This window comes from Sphaerodactylus townsendi, linkage group LG16 (assembly GCF_021028975.2).
Source record: "Sphaerodactylus townsendi isolate TG3544 linkage group LG16, MPM_Stown_v2.3, whole genome shotgun sequence".
Classification (NCBI taxonomy): Eukaryota; Metazoa; Chordata; class Lepidosauria; order Squamata; family Sphaerodactylidae; genus Sphaerodactylus; species Sphaerodactylus townsendi.
This window is the reverse complement of record NC_059440.1, coordinates 12,998,560-13,014,235: the sequence shown is the minus strand read 5'-3', so window position 1 is coordinate 13,014,235 and position 15,676 is coordinate 12,998,560. Positions and strand designations below refer to the sequence as shown.

At 47.3% G+C, this 15,676-nt stretch overlaps 1 protein-coding gene across 6 annotated transcripts in view; it reads left to right on the top strand.

Annotated features, from left to right (window-relative positions):
- The first annotated feature begins 4,247 nt into the window (after positions 1-4,247).
- Positions 4,248-15,676, top strand: part of AUTS2 (activator of transcription and developmental regulator AUTS2) — an 821,199-nt gene continuing 809,770 nt past the window's right edge. For all 6 annotated transcript variants that reach the window (XM_048518997.1, XM_048518995.1, XM_048518996.1 and 3 more), the window contains exon 1: positions 4,248-4,683. In XM_048518997.1, coding sequence (XP_048374954.1) covers positions 4,357-4,683 — 327 coding nt within the window. In that variant the 5' untranslated portion in view covers positions 4,248-4,356. The remainder of the gene's footprint in view (positions 4,684-15,676) is intronic.

Genomic DNA, 15,676 nt, shown 5'->3' with positions numbered 1-15,676 from the left:
GAGAACTAGGTTCGATTCCCCACTTCTCCACATGAAGCCTGCTAGGTGACCTGGGGCCTGTCACAATTCTCTGGGAACTCTCTCAGCCCATGCGGAGGCAGGCAATGGCAACCCAACTTTGAATGTCTCTTGCCTTGAAAATCCTATGGGGTAGCCGCAAGTCAGTTGTGACATGACGGCCCTGGAACTAGTCAGAAGCGAGAGGGATGTTGTAAAAAAAAGGCTTGCAAAGGATGCAAAGGTACAATTAACTGTATTAACAAGTGCAAAAATTGGCATGCGTTTCAACAGTCAATTATTATTCACCAGACCAATGTTTATTAATATAGTAAAGTCACCAAAGTAAATAACACATTTCACATTATTGTCCAAGTAAACATAACTTTGTACATAAATTTAAGCACACTATGTGTGCCTCTTTAAATTCTGTTCCTTTTTGCTTATTTTCTGTCTTGACAGGAGCCAATTTCTCCTTGTTTCACCCAATGGTTTATTCAAGGGACTTGTAATCTCTTCTTATTTTTCTCTGAAATATTTCCATGGGAAGATCACAGTAGTTCTTGTCTGTAATTGATCCTTATAATCCTTTATTTGATATTTAGATTGGTATTTCCATATATTGATACACGTGTAGCCTTATCTGGGAACCACTATAGTCGCTCCATTAGCATCTGGACTGAAATTAGTGTAGTGTAATGGTAGGTAAGATGGCAAAAGAGCTACTGTCTGAAGAGAATGTCAGGAAAGATTTTGAGGGGACTCACAGACTTCTTGGAGATGCTTTATGGAAAAAGAAGTGAGAGAGGTGAACAGCTGTCAGTAATCCAAGTGCAACCTATGTGCAGACTTGTGCCGGTGCACTAAGCCAATTGTGCAAGGCCCTTCTGTGTACATTTATTACCATGTTTCCCCGAATATAAGACAGTGTCTTATATTAATTTTTGCTCCCAAAGATGCGCTATGTCTTATTTTCAGGGGATGTCTTATTTTTCTGTGTTCTGTTCATTGGGCATGCTTCCAAACAAAAACTTTGCTATGTCTTACATTCGGGGGATGACTTATATTTCGCACTTCAGCAAAACCTCTACTATGTCTTATTTTTAGGGGATTTCTTATATTCGGGGAAACAGGGTAATTCTTGTGAGATCTCATGTGTCACTTCCTCATTTAGGACTCTCAACCACCAGTGTTTGGGCTGCAGAAACTTCATGAATTATTAATCAGCATGTCAGTTATCAGTACTGTCGAGCTGCGTGTCTTCAGTTGTCCAAAGGGCCTTTCTTACACTGGCAGTTTCTTGCTCTGAATGTTGACACAGTTTGTTTCTTTAATTATGACCACTGCTCTCCCATTCCCAGCTGTGAAGGACACAGTTCAAGTCCTGGTTTTTTGCCTAGGGAGCATTACATGGCCCAGGGCAGCAGTCCTCAACCTGTGGGTCGGGACCCCTTTGGGGGTCGAACAATCCTTTCACAGGGGTCGCCTAAGACTCTCTTCATCAGTGTTCTCCATCTGTAAAATGGATAAATGTTAGGGTTGGGGGTCACCACAACATGAGGAACTGTATTAAAGGGTCGCGGCATTAGGAAGGTTGAGAACCACTGGCCTAGGGAAAGGTGAAGTGTGCCACTGAATTGCAATGGACTGACGGCAAACCCATGAAGTTCCACTGCAGGGCTTTCCAAGGCAAGACAGGAACAGAGAGGCTTTGAAAAAGAGAAGAGTTTGAAGAAGAGTTTGGATTTGTATCCCACTTTTCTCAACCAGGAGGAGTCTCAAAGCAGCTTAACACTCCTTCCCTTCCTCTCCCCACGACAGACACCCTGTGAGGTAGGTGGGAGAGAGTTCTGAAAGAACTGTGATGAGCCCAAGGTTACTCAACAGGCTTCATTTGTCGAAGTGGGGCAACAAACCTGGTTCATCAGATAAGAGTCTGCTGTTTGTGTGGAAGAGGGGGAATCAAACCCAGTTCTCCAGATGAGAGTTCCTTGTTCATGTGGAGGAGGGGCAATCAAGCCCTGTTCTCCTGAATGCCTCTTGCCTTGAAAACGGGTAAGGGGTCACCATAAGTCAGGTGTGACTTGACAGGATGCATGTGCGCGCACACACACACACACAAGGCTGTAAGGCTGGTATTGCATTCGAATCCCAGGGTGTCAGTTCAAGTGGATCCAGGCAGTTGATAGTGCCTATTCACATCACCCCTCACTCTTCAACTGCCTCCCAAAGCACCACAGAACAATGAAAACCCATCACGAAGCTACCAGGGCAGTAGATGATTGTTTGTCTTTCTTTCAGTGAAGGATGACTTGAGGGCAGTCACCTCACCTTTCTTTCTTTCTTTCTTTCTTTCTTTCTTTCTTTCTTTCTTTCTTTCTTTCTTTCTTTCTTTCTTTCTTTCTTTCTTTCTCTGAAGGATGACTTAAGGGCAGTCACCTTTCCGTTCCTGGCTACCCTCCCATGCCCCCTTTTAACTGACCAGGTCAAATCCTCCCCAGTCTTCAAAACTGGTACCGTTTGGGGGGGCAGCCACAAGGAAGCAATACAGTGCTTTTTGTCCGAAGGACACACATAAGGTCTAACTGGGATAAACTGTTTGTAAACGTTGACAACCCTGACCAATGGCTGAAATTCGGTGCAGAATAAACTGCTGAAATTCGGTGCAGAAGACTCTGGAAGTCTGCATGGGATGTATAGTTTGGTGAATGTTTTGTCTTTGGGTTAGTTTTGGATTTTGATTCCGAAGCACAAATTTAAAAAATGGTTAGGTACAGAAAAAAAAGTTGATAACCCTGATACTTGAAACTGAGAAGGCGTGCAAAAACACGATGTCACAACCACCCTCTCCCCCCTCCTTTTTTTAAAGGGCCAGCAGCTCCTGGGTGGAACCTACCCCCCCCCCTTTTTTTTTCCCATTCATTTCTTCGTGCAGGCAGCCAAAGGGAAAGCTAGTGCGCAAGCTCAGCGCGCATGGGCGCGGGGAAGGGAAGGGTTGGTTTCACACTGCTGGGAGAGAGAGGGTGGAAAAGGGGGGGGGAGAGAGAGAGACAGGAAAGTTAGCCACGTGACTACTGGGGGGGGGGAGACACACACACTCGCCGAGAGAAAGGCAGGGAAAGGTGAATGGGGCTGGCCCGCTCCGAGCTGCCGCGTTTGGGAGGGGGGAACAACCAACCTCCTCCCCCCCCATGGGATCAGCTGTGACCATCGGCAGGGGAGGCGGTTAAGCCGTCACCTGGAGCACCTCTCTGTTGTCGTCTCTCTCCCCCTCCCGCAGGGGGGGCAGCTTCTCGGATCGGCGCCCCCTCCCTTTTCCCCAATATAATTTGGATTTAATTTTAGGGGTGTGTTCCATCGCCTGCCCCCCCCCCCCCCGGAGCCTTTTCCATTTCGCTTTTCCACGCGGGCGGTGCGCGCCCCTTCGGAGCCTGTCAATTTCCTTTGTGTTCGGATTCCTGGAGGCTGAACTCTCCCCCACCCCTCCAGATCCCCCCCCTCTCTCTTGGCGACCCTTCCCCCCTCCTTCTTCTTGCCCTTCGGGGCGGGTGGGGGTATTAGATTGGAGAAAGAACGGGGGGGGTGGGGGCTGCGCGACTCGCCTTCCAGCCCTCCCGAGGTGCCGCGATCCACGACCCGACCCAGCCGGACCTTTTCTGATTGAATTACAAGGAAATTTCCTGCGGGGCGGGGGGGGGGAGAGGCAAGGAGAGAAGCGGAAACTTCCCCACTTGTCCGATGCTCCGGCTCGATCCCCAACTCGGGGCGTCGGTGGGTGGCGAGCAAGGAGCGTCCAGCCGGGCTGTGCCTTTGGCCATGGCCGGGGGCTTTACTTCTGCCAGCAGGGGACGAAGGCAGGCGAGAGCCCTCCGGTGCCGCCGAAGAGTTCTTCCGTGGGATTAAAACCGCTCTCCCCGCCCCCCCCAGGATTAAAAATAAATAAATCAAGGGGGTGGCCGAGAAGGAGGAGGGGTCAGCCTCGAACCCCCGACGCTGCCTTGGACCGAGACATTCCGTTACTCTCCTTTACCGCCCGGTGGATTTCTGTAGGATTCCGCTCCCCCCTCCAACGGAGACCTGCTCAGCCAGTGACTTTCCTGGGCTGCCTTGAAGGAATCGTTCCACATCTCCGCTTCTTCGCTGGGTTTTTGCTGCGGTTGACATTCCTGGGAGTCCTTTTTTTTCTCGCTGCTTCTTTTTGCGCCCCCCCTTTTTCCTCCTCCCTTTCTCTCCCCCCCCCACCCGATTCCGCTTGCGGGTGGGGTGGGGGAGCTGGAGTGGAGGGGGGGCGAGAGGGAGGGAGGGCTCAGGCGGCCGGGGAGGGGGGTGGGCTGGTGGGCTTGGGCAAAACCGCGAGCCATGGATGGCTCCGCACTCTACCACGGCTTTCGGAAGAAGAGGCGATCCCGGTCCCAACGCGACCGGGAGAGGCGATTCCAAGGCGGATTACAAGGGGCTGCCGGCGGGGCGGCGGGGGTCGCGGGCGGCGGCGAAGCCAGGCGGACCCCCGCGCCCCCCGTCCTTTCTTCCTCGGGCTCGGAGCTGGAAAACAATGGGAACCCCCCGCTCCCGCCGTCCGCCCGGCCCAAACCCCCCCGGAGGAAGAGGAGAGAGTCTTCCTCCCCCGAAGAAGACATCATCGATGGCTTTGCCATGGCCAGCTTTGTCACCCTGGAAGCCTTAGAGGTAAGCACGCGACGCCCCCCCCCCCCCCGCTTTGGATGCTTGGGGAAGGGAGGGGGGCCGGGTTGGCTCGGGGTCTCATTGTTTGCTGGTGGGAGGGTAGCGGCGGCCGGGGGGGGGGGGCGGCAGACAGGGAAATCGGGGCTGGTTCCTCGCCCCCCCCCCCCCATCTTAACAATGCAGATCTTTAAAGCACCTGGTTGCTTGATGTGGCGGGGGGGGGGGGCTTAGATCCAGAGACACATAAAAATGTGTTTTGGCTGGCGTTTGATGGATGTGCAGCGGGGGGTGGGAGAGGAGGGGTGGGTGGGTTCTGCCAGCTCCAGCTGTTGGAATGGGGCTGGTTGCTGCTTTATTTTCCGTGGCGGCGGCGGGGGGGGGGGGGCGCACGGGGGTGTGTATGCCTTGCGACTGGGTAGAGAGGAAAAAGAGGAGGGGCGGCTGATGGACTTGCCCGCCCTTGATGCTCTCCGAGGTTTGGTTACTTGAAAGCCTTCATGGCACCGAAAGGGGCGGGCGCGCCGGCGCGGGAGCGCGCGCCTCGCCAAGGAATGCCCCCCCCCCCGTGCCCTCGAAAGGAGGGCTAGTCCTGAACCCGGTTGCCAACTTATCCCGTCGAGATCCTCTCCCCTTACCCGATTTGGAAACTGCTTTTGTGTGGCTCCCATGTAATCGATTCTTGCTGTTTGGCCAGGACCAGCCGTGGACATTTCTGGTGCCCCTTTCTCCAGCCCAGAGATGGCTTTGGGGTGGGGGAGACGCTGGAAGGGAGGGTGTCTGGGGTGGAAGAAGCTCGGCTGAGTATGGAGAGTGAAGGGCCTTCAGGGAAGGAATGCTGACACCAACACCTCCCCCCCCCCCCCACACACCTACTTTCCCAGGAAAGCTACCCTAGGAACCTTGTGTAAGGTGTGTGTGTTTTTTGTCAAGTGCTGGGTAAGATTCGTGGAGCCTTCTTCACATCAGATCTTGACAATCTCTCCCCTCACCCAAAGAACTGATGCCAATGACCTGTTTGTCAATTTCATTCTTTTCCCATCTTGTTAGTCAATTTCAATCCCCTTTTGTCTTGGAGCTTGAACCTGCATGCTTCCTAAGGCTGTTTTCCTAAGGCTGTTACTTGGAACTTCTCTCTCTCTCTCTCTGTGTGTGTGTGGTATGTCTTTTAATCCAGTTTTATCCCACTCCCTTTCCCCATTCTGGAATGTGAAGATGTCTGAGGATTCTAGTTCTGTTTGGGGTAACGGCGGATTTGGATGGTGTGTCCACTGAACAGGGAATAAGTCTGTATCTTTATAATCTTGGGTGGAAAAGTTCAGTTCTGGAGGTGACGTCTCAAGTCTCATAAAAAAAGAACTTGTTGCAATCATTTCTCATTACCAGGTTATCTGGGTTTTCTTTTCTGTAAAGGTTCTTCTTTGTCAACTTCCATACAAGCTTCATTCATATAGGCTACCTGCTCAGCTGCTTCCACCAAAGTTGTCCTGGAACTGACAGGATCAAATGTAAGCTCAGGAAGGACCCAGTTGTATGCCTTCAAGGAAAGACCCGACCCTCTTAATTTAATGATTTCAGATGGTTTGGTAGAATGCATGAGGTGTTGGAGAACTTCGAGGTGGCTTTTGTTTGAGTAAGTGTACTGTGTTCACGCCTACCGCTGTAGCAATTTGGGACTGTTGCAATGAACTCTAGACAAAGTATACAGAAGCCAGAATAAGAAAAAAAAATACCCTGTTTCTATCTTGAAGTGACTCTGTTGTAGCTTCTCAGAATTCCTTCACAGCAGGGACAGCCAGATTTTCAACACCGGGTCAACAGTGCAGTGATGTACTTGTGGAGAAGAGAGGTTTTCTGCAAGGGAACCTTGCCCCGAACAAGGTTTAAACACAGCATGTGGCTGTCGATTTCCTCTCCTGTGTAGCTGTTAAAGGTACTGGAACCCAAGTGGCTGTTCGAAAAACCGGCCAGTCCTGATAACTAGTAAAATGAGAGGTGTTCCATTCTTTGGGATGGATAATGGGCTATTTTAACTGGGCAGCTGTTGGGCCACCTGTGGGTGGAGGCGAACCTGAGAGGCCCAGCATCCTGGGACGTGCTAGAGTGGAAGTTGTTGGGTAGAACATGCACTTTTTTGAGCAGATCTCATATTCAATCCTTGGCATCGCCTTTTAGTGGATCTACGTTAAGGCACACCAGTGTCCTGACTCAGTGTAATGCATTTTCATCAGTCCTTAGGAAGGCTTATAGAGAGTAATCGGTGTGTGACAGAAAGGCCTGCAGTGAAGTTGCAGAGTTTGTGCAGAAAGTTTTGGACTGAAGGACAGGCTTCGACCAAGTACGAGAAAAGACTTTCCTCTGCTTGTGATCCCAGAGAACAGCCATCAGTCAGCAGAAACAATACTGACCAATAGTATCAGCATTGTGTACGCTAGAATCTCTCCACCTTGCTTTTCCATCTGCAAAACCTGGAACAGGATGCTTGTACATAATACATTTTTTAAAAAGATGCTTGCCCTTTTAAGGTGGGCTAGGATTTCTACTGACGGGAGTTACCTTCCTGGCTTGGAAACTGATGGCTGAGTTGAGCTTCAAACCCACAGCTGCAAAGTCTACACGCAGGATGCTAGCTCCTGAGCTGCCAAGGAGAAGCTTGGCAGAGGTGAAGAAATGGGTGGATGTTGGTCCATAGGAACTGAAATGGCTCTGCATGTACTTGAGTTGGAACTAATAGGGTTTGAGAGCTGATTATTTGGAGATAAGGACTAAATCCTAGCTAAAGGGCCTGGATCTAAAAAGTTTCATGGTAAACTTAAAGTGTGCCAATTCTGTTCTTTCGAATAGGTTACCTTGATTACCCTGGGTTTTCTTTCTTCTTTACAAGAGAAGGGAGGCTGTCATTCATCCATAGCTCAGTGAGTGAGAAACTGCTTTGCATACAGAAGGTCTCAGGTTTGGTCTCTGGCTAAAAGGATCAGGTAGCAGGTGATGTGAAAGATATTTACCTGAGGGTTGGACTGGACATATTGGAGTCCAGAGGTCTGACCTGTAGATGATGACACCATTTTAAAAGGTTTTAAAACAGTTGAGTATCAGACCCTTGCTTTAAAATGGTGGTGGCCATGGGTCGGACTGATGGGCACCGGCACATCTAGTTTGGGCCTCCAGCGCCACTGCCAGCTGGGCTAGCCAATATAAACCTTGACAAGTCTGCACCAAAAGGCAACTTTATGTGTTTTTAAACAATTATTATAAATTACCTGGCTCTTTGACACTGCATTTTAAAAAGGGACTGGACAAATGTTTGTTCATTATATTTGTGTGTAGATTTCTGTATATTTTTTGTCAATTGTTTCATTTCAGAAATGGCATCCAAATAAAGAGTCGTGGGCAAGGGAGAAATGGTTTTTGGTGAGAGGCAAGGAGGAAAAATCCAACCTTGTTCCTATACTCCCAACCTCTGTACCGTGCTGTCTTTCGGATATTCGCTAGGGCTATTATTCAGGATGGCTTGTGTGGTGGAGGTTATTGGTGTTCTAACAAAGTCAAATGTAAGCGTCTAGCTTTCCCTGCTCTGGATTTCCGACCATTTCTGTATTGCTTTTCTGAATGCAGGCTTTCACTTGAAGCCATTCACAACAGGAAAAAATAAAATCATCCTAAAATTGTCTAAAATGAATAAACGCCCTCATTTGAAATGAAATGAGGATGACAGCTGGCTTTCCCCCGTTCTGTTGCTGTATTAGTTTTGAAAGCTTGCTCACCATTACATTCTTTTACTCTGGAATTCTGGGAGCTGAACTAGGAAAAATCCTGCAATTAATCCCAGAATTAGAATTCATGCTGTTTGCTATAGTTTCTTTGTATTGCTGTGCACATGTGCCTTGATTATTTGTTGTTTTGTGTCAATACATTCATGCACTCCTATGCATGGGTAAATCCCCAAATTAAAAAAAAGGATTATGATGCATCCACATGTCATTTAGATCAAATTTGTTTGCTTTCTACAGTGTTTTATCAGGTCAATAATGTCACAGGGGAAGAAGTATAGGACTTGACAATTATAGCAATCTATGCATTATTTGTGCCAAGTTTTGAAATGGAAAAAAAAATGGAACAATGGCTACTTCCTAAGGAATCAATACTAATTTGGAAATAAGCCCAGGTATTTTTGAACTTCGCAATATATGGGGAAAGTCTTATGTGTTTTGGAAGTATTCTTAATTTGTAACTTGTGAATGGTGAGGCAGGAAATGCATACAATCCTTATTGTGTAGCTTAGCTGTTAGACTGGTTCTTGAAAAAGTTAAGATACAATGTCTGCTTCACCATGGAGGCTGGTGGATCTATATTTGTTGGACATATTTTCATTCTGCTCGTTACTCATGAGCTCTGGATGCCTTACAGGGCTTTCCCATCTTCCTATGTACCTCACGCTTATTCCGTGAGCTGGGTTAAGCTGCTTGCCCAAGAATACCTAAATGGCTTGGGTTCCACCTATCTGAAGGAGTGCCTGTGTTCATATGAACCTGAGCCCTGAGGTAGAGTGGATTGGGGGTGGGGGGTACCTGGTGGTCCCTTCTGCCATCAAGATGCAAATAGGAGGGAGTACATGGCCCCAGACTGTGGAACAGCCTCCCTGTGGAAATTCACCAGGCATCAACCCTTCATAGGTGTCAGCCTCTGGCAAAGACCTTCCCATTCACCCAGGCCTTTGATCCCCCTAGATCAGGGGTCTGCAAACTGCAGCTCTCCAGATGTTCATGGACTACAATTCCCATCAGCCCCTGCCACCATGGCCAATTGTAGACCATGAACATCTGGAGAGCTGCAGGTTGCAGACCCCTGCCCTAGATGCCCTCTCTGGTGGCTGCCGGTCTGGGGTGGGGGAAGATATGCAAGTGGGTAATGTTATGTTTTTTAAGATTGTCACACACACACACACACACACACACACACACACACACACACACACACACACACACACACACACACACACGTTTTACTGTTGTTTCTAATTTTGTTAGCCACCCTGAAACCTCCATATAGTATAAATAGTGAGCATTACAACCCATTGGGGATTTGGACCCAGGTCTCCCTGGTTCTAGCCCTAGGTTGTACTGTCCATAGCCAACTACACCATTCTACCATTGCTGATTGAACTGGGCAAACCACTGACCCTTACTGTGTGCTGCAGGCAGGCAGAGCGTGGTCAGGTCCAGTCTCACAGGACAGAACAGGCGGCAGACAAAAGCGTAGTCAGAAGGCAGTCCAATGGGCCAAGGCAGGTGGCAGGCAAAGGCGTAGTCACGGGGCAGTCCAGCAGGTCACAGCACAGGAGATCAGGCAAACAGGCTGGAGATCAGCAGTAAACCAGGCACATAGAAGCAACAGGAAATACACTTGTTGCATCCAGGCAGAAGCAGGCTCACAGCTAGGCTTATATAGAGAGCCTTGTTCAAGGGGCTGGGATTCTGCAAGGAGTTAATTGTCATCAGACGCAGAGATTCCTAATCTCCCATACCTTGGAGTTGTGATGTCACCCAATGGGTCAGTAAGGATCCAGTGCTCGCACAGGAAACTACCAGTGGTGTAGTGCCAATGGGGGAGGGGGCGCAATGCTCCAAGCGCGTTCTGGTGCAGGTGTGTGGCCGGTGGATGGAGGGGCGTGGCAGGGGTGCAGGGCGCACGCATGCTCCAGGCACAGTTTCCCCTCACTCTGCTCCTGGAAACTACCATTAGTTCTAACTACCATTAGTTCAGGGAAATAACTTGGATCAGAGTTCCATTAACCCGCAGTTCATGTGTGTGGCCAAGGATCTGTACTAGCTTCCCTGCAGTTGTCTGCTCCAAAACAGTAGCCATGTTAATCTGTTGTTGGTTTTGCTTCAGTGTGCCTTTAAAGGCACACAGATGTGTTTGGGGGCAAAAGTTCTCCTGGAGGCTTCCGGGTAAAACTGTTGAGGTAGAATAGATCAGCAAATCTGGTTCTGCTTGAGCATAGCTAGAAAGGTAGCATTCTTGCCATTGACTTCTGGTGAATGGCTTGCTCTTTTCTTGGAGTAGTTTGGACTGCACAGCAGTGCCACAAGCTTCATTATACTTGGCATTTCATTTGCTCTTTTATATTTTCCTTCCTCTGTATCTACCTGGGTGCAACTACAACTTCCTTAAGGTGGTTGGATGCAAAAGGTAGGTTTTTTTAAAAATGGCTAGCTATATATCTGTCAACCAAATCTGAATGCTTTGTGCATCTGACAACGTGAACGTAGTCCTTGAAAGCTTATGCCACGATAAGTCTTTATGCCACAAGAATTATCCGGGCATCACATTGCTTTTATGGTATAGGAGAGCTTTGATCATTTTGTTACTTGTACTCTGACACTGTCTCTCTGATTATCTTAGGATATTAGCATGAAAAGCAATAAATAATTTGATTTGGTCTTTCTGCGGAACAGGACTTTTTCCTAAAGTAATACACATCTTGCTAGTTGGGGATAACTTGAGCCTAGAGCTCTGTTGGACCCCTACTGAACAAGTGAGCAGGTAGCCTTTTATTTATATTGAAAGGTGAGTGTTGAGTTCCATTCAGCTCCAAGCATCTGGAGACCGGTGTGTTACGTTTTGAAAAAAAGATGATGTTGACCTGGTAACACTGAGTGTTTTTTAAAGCAATTGAGCACAGAGAGTCAAATGGGAACAGTGTTAATTGGTTTTATAGACTGTCTGACCTTGGTGCTGAGGTCAGATTCCATAATCAGTTAGCAAATAAGGTAGCAACATCAATACAAGATGCAAGGGGAACCTTTCAATGGGTATATCGGGGTAGGTTTCTCCAGACTATCTGCAGTTACCAAAATGTTGATGGGGCAACCGCATTACATCTCGGTTTGCAAGTGAGTGACTCTGATTTTGAGCTGTTTTCAGGTCTCCTGGTTTTCACAGTTTGAGTATTCTAGCGTGTTACGGGTGAGATGGAACAATTTGCCTATTCAGCATTCCACACAGCCAGCATTTTGTTTACTGGCCTGTTGGTTGCTAAGTATTCTACAGCTTCCCCCAGGGAGATTCATCCATCTTCCTCCATCAGTGTCTTTAGCCTGCAGGTGAAGACTTTTGTTTTGTTTTGCCTAACAAACCCCGAATGATGATATTGTCCCTACTTCTAGCACTATTATTTATTTATTCATTTACTTATTTACTTATTTATTATTCAAATTTGATATACCACCCCATCCCCAAAGGGCTCTGTGTGTTTTTACATCATACATGGAAGTGATCATGTACAGCCACGAGTTAACTTCTGCTTGTCCAGTGTCCTTAATAACGGTTTGTAGACTTTGAGCCTGTGTGTGTGCATTCCCACAAAAGAAGGACTGGCTATTGGATCTAACAGAAATTGTCCAGAGCTTTGCCTTAATGTAGTTGAAGCTCAACTTATCATATAGCAAGACTCTCTCTCTAAATGTGCACGCCATCATCCCATCTGCAGAGTGCGAATAATTGTAAGCAGTTGTTCCGTTGCATTTCATGTGATCCAGCCAGATGTTGCTTGCCGTTCCTCTGTGTGCTGAACAAACAAAGTGCTAACAAACTAAGCGATGGGAGACTGTTCAATATTAAAAACAGCCGCAACAAGCACACTCTTTTCCCTTCCTGAAACATGTTAAACATGTTGCTAATGGGCAGTGATAGACGATAGGCTATTCCCTGTTTACGACGGCTGGTCTGCGGAAAAGGGAATTGCGCTTGTGCTGATGTTGGATTAGTGCTGCAGTCCATTTAATTGGCTCATGTGCCCAAATACCCTTAGCTGCAGTGGTGAGTTGGTGCTGGACTTGGTGGGAAAGAAGGACAGAAAGGAGTCTAATTTAGAAAGTGCCTTAACTGATTGGTGACTTTATATCCATGCAAGAGGGCACGCACACACAAATACACTCTGCCTAGTGCCTCTAGTTGGTATTTAGCTGGTTTTTATGGCTCTGTCTGACGGCCTGAAAAGATGACTGCATGCCCTTTCCCATAGGAGACTGCTGTTGATCCTGTCAGGATGCAAAAGCTGAAAGGAATGCCACCCTTGTCAAAGAAAGGGGGCATTCGAACTGGGGAAAGAACAAAATATATCTAGGGCTGGTGCAGGGTGGTGGCGGCAGCCCAGTCAGTCAACTGCTGGAGCCATAGAATGGTACCAGCCCAATGTGGGCTCAAGGGAATCAAAACAGTATTGCCCTGTTCCTTCCCTGGATGGAACATTGTAGCAGGGCCCCCAAGAACCTCATGCCCAGAGGTAGGGGTCAGCATCTTTAACGTCTGCTGGTACCAACTGGATGAGAATCACATCCTTTTGAGGTTGGTGTGAAGGAGGGGGTCCTCTCATGGATGGCCTAGGCTAGCTTGATGTAGTGGTTAAAAGCAGTGGACTGGGTTTGTTTCTACCCTCCTCCACATGCAGCCTGCTGGGTGACCCTGGGCTAATCACTGTTCTCTTAGAACTTTTTCAGCCCCACCTACCTCACAAGGTGCCTGTTTGTGGGGAGAGGAAGGAAAAGAAATTTGTAAGCTGAATTGATATTCCTTGTGATTGAGAAAAGTGTGGTGTAGATCCAAATTTCTCCTCTTCCTCCTCCAGACCTTGGAAACAAAAACAGGCTTGAAGCTAAAACCCTGTGGGGTCACCATAAGTCAGCTGCAGTTTGATGGCACTTTGCATCACCACCTTGCACTTTGTACCACCACTGGCCTTATATCTGTGCATCTGTAGGGAACCTGTAGTGGAGGAATGACCACATTATGTTTTATACTGCCCTCTCTATTAAAAACCCAGAGCCAAATTTTCTACCGGCATATTAATAGGTTAATTTTTTTCTTCTGACCTTGAGAAACTGATGTTTCTTTTATCAGTTAGAGACCCATTTATCTCACACAGAACTTTACTTTTTGCCCGGGCTGCTTAAAAATTATGCTCCAAATATACCAATCAAAACTCTCCAGCTAGATTTGGGGAGGAATTTTTTTTAAACTAACTGAACACTATTTAATATGTCTTGGTGGATTTTATTATATAATTTATTTAGATTTTTTATACAATGTATATAATTTGCATTGTATATATTTAACTTTTATGCTTGTTACATGGTATATTTTATCTATTTTGACTTATCGTGACAGACTGTGGTCCTATATAATACAATAAATGCTGCAAACCGGGGGTAGGGTGAGGGGAGAGCTGGAAGTCATTTTGCCTATGATCTCTAAAACCTAAATCTCAGCATGCTAGGAGGAGCCCAGGAAACAGACAGTGAAGACATCAAGACATAACTGAAAGATTTAATTAGAAATCCATGGAGGAAGGTATCAGGAACTTGATCTGAACAGTGGCAGAAGATGTCTGTTGCTAACAGACATGAAACTTTCAGGGAAGTTCTGTTTGCTTTCTCTTAGGTGTCAAACACAGGCCCTCCAGATGTTCATGGACTACAATTCCCATCAGCCCCAGCTAGCATGGACAATTGGCCCTGCTGGCATGGGCTGATGGGAATCATAGTCCATGATCATCTGGAGGGCCTGAGTTTGATGCTTCATATGTAAACCTTTCCAAATTGCAGCTCTCTGATCAACAGCATGAAAGGGAATACTTAGCACAATTTCATCCTTTCCCTATACTCTTATTTTGGGGGTCATGAGCTAGGAACTATCTGAAGGATTATGCCGGGTGGCTCTTTTTCCATTTCTAGGGCTTGGCGAAGAGACCCCGTAGGATTCCACTCGGGAGCTGACCTGGAAGCCTCGCAATTATCTTCAGCTAAATTAGTAGTTTGATCTTCATTTGAAGCGTAACAATACATCGGAGTCGGATGAAGCTTATTAAAAATAGCCCAAGCGCTTGAGTTCCGCAGAAGTCTCCAACGTAATTAATAAAAATGGAGTTTGGAAATTGCAAGGTGAAACGTGGAAATGTTGAACTCTCCCTGGTTTCCCCGAGATGAACTTTTAGATGGATGGGGCAATTTGGCAAGACAGTGTTTAACTTTTCTGTTGAATGATTTCTTCACAAAGTTCCCCCCACCTCACAAAGCACTTCACTGAGCACTCTGTTTAACGCAAACCATCATCAGGAAACCAACCTATTTAAAACAGACAAACAAACAGTAACTTAAAAACCAGTCTTTTTTCCGTAGTTCTTAACACTGGAAACCTGACTTTATAGAAGGTTGCCAGCATTCAAATATGTCCTAGAGATCTCCCAGAATTAGAACTCTTCCTGCAATACCCTGAAAGTGGCAAACTCCTGTATAAACCTGATATTCCAAAGGGGAAGGAAGGCAGCATGGTATATCCTGATCTCAGAAGCTAAGCAGTGTTGACAGTTGAATGGGAGACCACCAAGGATGACTCTGCAGAGGAAAGCAATGGCAAGCCACCTCTGCTTCTCACTTGCCTTCAAGCCCTTTGCTAGAGTCGCTGTGAGTCGATTGTGATATGATGGCACTTAGGTACGTCATATTCCAGGGCTCTTGGCATCCTGAGATAATTTAGCAATGTACTGAAGATCCTTGGGGTAGGCAAGAGACCCCTTTACTTTTCTCTCCATTGTCAGAATAGCCAGAGGGAAGTTCAGGGACAAATTAAAATGGCTCAGGAACAGGTTGAACTGTGGTCGCCACAGGCTTGGAATGGAAGAGTAGAAGAGTTTGGATTTATACCGCCCTTTTCCCTCCTGCAAAGTGGATTACAAACGCCTTCCCTTCCTCTTCCCACAACAGACTCGTTGTGAGTTAGGTGGGGTTGAGAGAGTTCTGAGAGAACTGTGACTAGCTCGAGGTCACCTAGCGGATGCATGTGTAGGAGTGAGGAAACACATCCAGTTCACAAGAAGAGAGTCCACCGCTCATGTGAGAGAGAGGGGAATCAAATCCAGTTCTCCAGTTTAGACTCCATCACGCTGTAAACACCACAGAAGCTGGCTCTCTCATGCCTGTAATCTTTACTTGCTGTCTGC